Source organism: Oxyura jamaicensis, chromosome 2 (assembly GCF_011077185.1).
Source record: "Oxyura jamaicensis isolate SHBP4307 breed ruddy duck chromosome 2, BPBGC_Ojam_1.0, whole genome shotgun sequence".
NCBI classification, from domain to species: domain Eukaryota; kingdom Metazoa; phylum Chordata; class Aves; order Anseriformes; family Anatidae; genus Oxyura; species Oxyura jamaicensis.
In genome coordinates this window covers 32,227,649-32,232,672 of record NC_048894.1, presented here as the reverse complement: position 1 = coordinate 32,232,672, position 5,024 = coordinate 32,227,649, and the positions used below count along the sequence as shown (strand labels likewise).

The 5,024-nt window shown below is 57.6% G+C and overlaps 2 protein-coding genes across 4 annotated transcripts; both read left to right on the top strand.

Moving 5' to 3' along the window:
- Positions 1–1,050: 1,050 nt before the first annotated feature.
- Positions 1,051–2,046, top strand: LOC118163098. Its single transcript, XM_035319562.1, has 2 exons — positions 1,051–1,740; positions 1,898–2,046. The coding sequence occupies exons 1-2, from the start codon at positions 1,217–1,219 to the stop codon at positions 2,022–2,024; spliced, it is 651 nt and encodes a 216-aa protein (XP_035175453.1). The 5' UTR covers positions 1,051–1,216; the 3' UTR covers positions 2,025–2,046.
- Positions 1,947–4,823, top strand: TWIST1 (twist family bHLH transcription factor 1). Of its 3 annotated transcripts, none has more exons than XM_035319565.1 (2): positions 1,947–2,862; positions 4,731–4,823. In XM_035319565.1, the coding sequence occupies exon 1, from the start codon at positions 2,256–2,258 to the stop codon at positions 2,817–2,819; it is 564 nt and encodes a 187-aa protein (XP_035175456.1). In that variant the 5' UTR covers positions 1,947–2,255; the 3' UTR covers positions 2,820–2,862; positions 4,731–4,823. The 3 variants fall into 3 exon arrangements, with proteins under 3 accessions (XP_035175456.1, XP_035175455.1, XP_035175454.1); XM_035319564.1 differs by lacking the exon at positions 4,731–4,823 and adding an exon at positions 2,981–3,485; XM_035319563.1 differs by lacking the exon at positions 4,731–4,823 and adding an exon at positions 3,400–3,486 and having other exon boundaries at positions 1,953–2,862.
- Positions 4,824–5,024: the final 201 nt, after the last annotated feature.

Genomic DNA, 5,024 nt, shown 5'->3' with positions numbered 1-5,024 from the left:
GAAGGAAGGAAGGAAGGAAGGAAGGAAGGAAGGAAGGAAGGAAGGAACCTCAGAGCTGCCTGCGGATGCTCACCTTTGTTCTGTGATGCCACTGCTCAACATCCTGGAGGAGCACCAGGGCTCTGGGGACAGCCAAAATTGTAGTGACCGGGAGGTGGAGGAGAGGCAGCTCTTTTACCTTGTGGGGGGCAGCCGTTGCCAGTACAAGGGAACCCTGGAGCTTCCCGGAAGGGCCGTAGTGTCCAGGTGATGACCAAACCCTGATGGTCGCAGCACCCACAGCAAGGACAAGCCCAACCTCAGGTTAATTGTGCCCACTCGCTGTGGCTCTTCGTGCCGCTGTGCCTGCCCTCGCACGCTCCTTTTCCTTCTATTTTCCCAAAGAGCATAGTTAGGGCAGGCCGCTATTTGCTCGCTTCTACGGCTGGAAGAGAGATGCGAGAGATCTGCTCTCCGGGCAGCGGGAAGGCAGCCCCCGACCGCGCCGGATGGCGCCGGGCGCTGCGGCAGGGAGCCGGGGGGGGGGGGGGGGGGGGGGGGGGGGGGGGACCGGGGCCGAGCTGAGCCGGGCCCGCAGCCTCTCGGCGGCTCCTGCTCCGCGGTCCCGGCTCCTCGCAGCGCCTGGGGGGCTCCGCTGCCCGGGTCCCTGCCCGGTGCAGACGGCTTTTCCCCCCTGAGCAGATGCCAGCGCTTTTCAAGAAGCCTCGTCTTTTTCTCACTTTTTTCATCCCTGGGATTTCCCTCTCTGTTATTTCATTCGCCCTCTCCTCCCTCCCTCCCCAAAGGCACTGCCCGCTGTCCCCACGCCGGGGCAGCCCGGAGGAGCGGTGGCTGCAGGGCCGGTACCGCAAGCGTGAGGTGCCCTGGGAGGGAGCAGCAAAAGTGCATCGCCCCTTCTATTGACGGCTGGCAATTTCTGGCTTTCTCTTCCAGGCTTTCCCCGTTTGAATCTGAGCTGCTGTTAAAGACACACCACCTGCTCGGGGCTGCCAGCGAGCGGGGACGGAGGCACAAAGGCGGGGGATGGGGAGAAACAGCTTTGGCTACAAACACAGAAGATAATTAAAAATAAATAAGCTCGATTCCCAGGAAGTGCCGGCCTCGGGTGCCTTCATGGAGGGCAAACTGAAACGTGCGGCCAACGGGCACCGAGGGCGGGCAGAGAGGCTCTTCACACCCTCCCTCCCATCCGCCGTGCCCGGCTGAGACTGCAAGGATGCAGAGCCTCCTGGCTTTCTCTTTAAATATGAGTTCGAGGACTAAGGAGTATGCACGAAACCAGTGCTCAGTTCCCCCGCTGCTTCCACCTCTGAAGATGGCTTTCTCCGAGCGCAGTCCTCCCGCCTGCCAGGACCATGCTGTCCCGTTCCCTCTCCCCGGCCCAAAAACGTGCGGCTGCCTCGGAAAGTCGGACCCCGGGGGTGCTCGGAGCCGGGACCGCGGGGTGTGCGAGAGGGGGGCAGGATTAGGATGTGCCTGGATGCTTCCCGCGGGTAATTTCCCCTTCCTCCCTCTCGCTGCAAGCCGTGCCCGCTACAGCGGGGAAAGTCCGAGAGATTCAGGCAGCCCCCGGCCGCCTCGGGGCAGCCGCCCCCTCTGCAGCCCCCGCCACGGTGTGCACGGGTACCACCTTCACCCCCGCCACCCCAGCCAGGCCCCAGCACTCCCCCAAAAACCGAGTGCGAACCGGGGGAGCCGGAGGGAGAAACCGCGGAGAGGGAAGCCGAGAATGTGGCTGGGGTAAGGATGGATGTGTGTCGCGGGGGGGCGGGAGGGAGGGGGGGGAGGACAGATCACTTGTGAATGGCTTGAAAAAAATAATTGGGGGAGGGCGTGGAGGGGGGGAAGCGGAAACTTTCCTATAAAACTCAGCAAAAGTCCCTCCTCTCCACGTCAGGCCAATGACACTGCTGCCCCCAAACTTTCCGCCAGCAGGAGCTATAAGAACCTCCAAGTCTTCAACTTTCTCCCAATCCCAGACACCTCGAAGGGGCTCCAAGGAGGGATCGGGAGGGATTTTTTGATTTTTTCCTTTAATTTTTTGTTGGCGTGTGTTTTTTTTTTCTCCTCTTGGATCCCGATGCCATCCCCCCTCCCCCCAAAGTGAGGTCCTCCCTCCCTCCCTCCCTCCTCCTCCTTCTTCTCGCAGGCCAGCGAAGCAGCCGACCAAGGGGGAGCTGGCGGGTTAGGTGCCCCCCTCTCCTCCCTGCCCTCCCCCCCCTTCCCGGCCCGCTTCTCGCATCTCCCCCCCAGAGATGATGCAGCAGGACGAGTCGAACTCGCCAGTCTCCCCCGCCGACGACAGCTTGAGCAACAGCGAAGAGGAGCCGGACCGGCAGCAGCTGCCCAACGCAAAGAGAGGGGGGCGCAAGCGGCGCTCCAGCCGCCGCAGCGCCGTCGGGGCCGCGGACGAGCCGTGCAGCCCGGCGCAAGGCAAGCGGGGCAAGAAGTGCGGGGCGGCCGGGGGAGGCGGGGGCGGCGGCGGCAGCAGCAGCGGCGGCGGCAGCCCCCAGTCGTACGAGGAGCTGCAGACCCAGCGGGTCATGGCCAACGTGCGGGAGCGGCAGCGCACGCAGTCGCTGAACGAGGCGTTCGCCGCCCTGCGGAAGATCATCCCCACGCTGCCCTCGGACAAGCTGAGCAAGATCCAGACCCTCAAGCTGGCGGCCAGGTACATCGACTTCCTCTACCAGGTCCTACAGAGCGACGAGCTGGACTCCAAGATGGCAAGCTGCAGCTATGTGGCCCACGAGCGGCTCAGCTACGCCTTCTCGGTGTGGAGGATGGAGGGCGCCTGGTCCATGTCCGCATCCCACTAGCAGGCGGCGTCCCCCACCCGCATCCCCCCGGCAGGAGCCCTAGGTAAGGCAGGGACCCCGAAAACGATGGGATTGGGGTTGGGGGGCGGGGGGGGGAGGAGGGATGCGCCGTGGGCCGGGCACGCGTGGCGAGCTCTTGAATTTCCTCTCCTGGCTTCCAGGCCGGCTGGAAGCAGGGCCGCTGGAGCCGAGGAGATGCCCCCGCACCCCCTCCATGTCCCCCCACCCGCCCGCGGCCCGTCCCTGGGGCGCTCCGCGGGGCCCACGCCTGTCGGGGCGCTGCCGGCTGGGGTCGGCTGCGGTCGTGGGTGTGGGGCCGGATGGGGCCGGCCTGGAGAGGTCCCTTCCTCACCAACCGCTGCGGACGGAACCGGCGGGGCTTGCCGGGTCGCTTCTCGGCCCGTGTTTCGAAGGGAATCCGAGGCCCGGCTCCCCGGGAGTGTCAGCCCGGCAGGGACACCCGCTTCGCCCTCCTTCTGCCGAGCACAGAGCGAGTGTTCACGGAGCCAGGCCGGCGGAGGTACTGCTGGGTCTGTCTTGCATGTCAGTAACAAGTTTTCCGCCCTCTGGGTTTTTGCAGATGACATTGTTCCCACAGAAGGAGAAAATGGACAATCTAGAGACTCTGAAGTTGGATACCTTTTTTGTTGTTGTTGTTGTTGTTGTTCTTGTCTAAAAAAAATAATTGTACCAAGGATTTCTTGGAAATTAGAAGAGCAATATCCAAATTGAAAGCAGGGCGTGGGGAGCACTTAAGGAAAGAAAAAGAGACAAGGGCTTTGGACAGTGACTGCACGTTGGGCGTCGGTACAATCCACACATCTCTGCATTCTGATAGAAGTCTGACTTGTTCGAATTTATTTTTTTTTTAATTTTGACGAAGAATGTTGGAATTTATCTTTTTTTTTTTTTTTTAATTTGCCTTTTTTTTGCATGCATTCCCAAGAGGTCGTGCCTATGAGCCACTGATGAAAGGAAATACATTATTGTGGACTTTCTTCATTCTTGAATGAAACCAACCAATCAACCAAAAATATCCCTGTAGAGATGAGATGAAAACTTTTTTACTTTTTTACTTTTTTTTTTTTTTTTTTTTTTTTTTAGGGGGGAATAAGCTGGGCTCAAGCTGTTATATACCCGGTTCCTAACTTTTTTATTATTATTATTTTTCCTCTGAGAAAAAAATAAACATTTTATTTATTTATTGATGACCCATGTTAAAATGCAAATAGATCCGGTGTCTAAATGCATTCTTATTTTTATGATTGTTTTGTAAATATCATTGTATATTATTTTTCTGCAATAAATAAATATGATTGAAATTTTAATAACCTTACAGTTTGGTCTCTCTGAGAACTCGAGGTTGGAACTGGAGATAAATACCTGCTTGTTGAGCTGTAAAGACACCCAAGAGAGAGGGGGCACTAGTACAAACAAACCAGGCGAAAAACGCAAATAAACTAGCTACTGACAGACACAGGCATGTTATTTATTGAGACAGCTTTATTATTCTGCGCTGAAGCTCGCTGGACTTGGGGGCATGGTGTCCTCCCTCCTCTGTCCCTCTCTCCTGGCTGCCTGTCCGTCTCTCCTGGCTGGCTGTCCCTCTGGCCCTATACCCTCCACTCCCAGTGCTGAGGGAGCTGAGCTCCCCGGCCCCCGGCGTTTTTGCTGATAACCCTTAAGAAGAGGCATCGGTTTTAAACAGAGATTCGGCCAGCCACAGGCAAAGAGAAAGAAAGCGAGGCTGAAACAGGGAAGTGTCTAGCGAGTGGGGTTTTCCGGTGGAAGTGATGTTTGACTGCTCTGCTCTCCAGGGTTTTATATAATATATAGACCAGCGATCGCATTTGCATTGTGCGAAGCATGAAGGATACTCTAACCCGCCCTCTTCTCCTTTTCTACACGCAGGGAGCATGTTGCCTCTCTTTCTTCTCACCATACCTTTCGCGGGGTCCCAGCATGAGGCAAGATCCCCTTTGTAAGAGAGAGGAAACCTCCAGATCTGAGGGCTCGGGAGGAAGGTGAAAAGGGAAGTTGCTCCAACCAATAATAATAATAATCATCATCATCATAATCCCACCCCTGACCTTTAAACAGAACAGCTGATTCAGTTTCTGCTGTCACTTGCTCATCCCCTCGCTTCGTAGCCCCTCCATGCCGGCTCCCCGTGCCTCCTGCCCCTCCGTGCCTGTGTAGGCTCCG

Coding starts and splice junctions, on each gene's coding strand:
- LOC118163098 (XM_035319562.1), top strand. CDS start 1,217: ATGCAGAGCCTCCTGGCTTTCTCTTTAAATATGAGTTCGAGGACTAAG. Junction 1,741..1,897: donor AAGCCGAGAATGTGGCTGGG/GTAAGGATGGAT, acceptor TCTCCACGTCAG/GCCAATGACACTGCTGCCCC.
- TWIST1 (XM_035319565.1), top strand. CDS start 2,256: ATGATGCAGCAGGACGAGTCGAACTCGCCAGTCTCCCCCGCCGACGAC.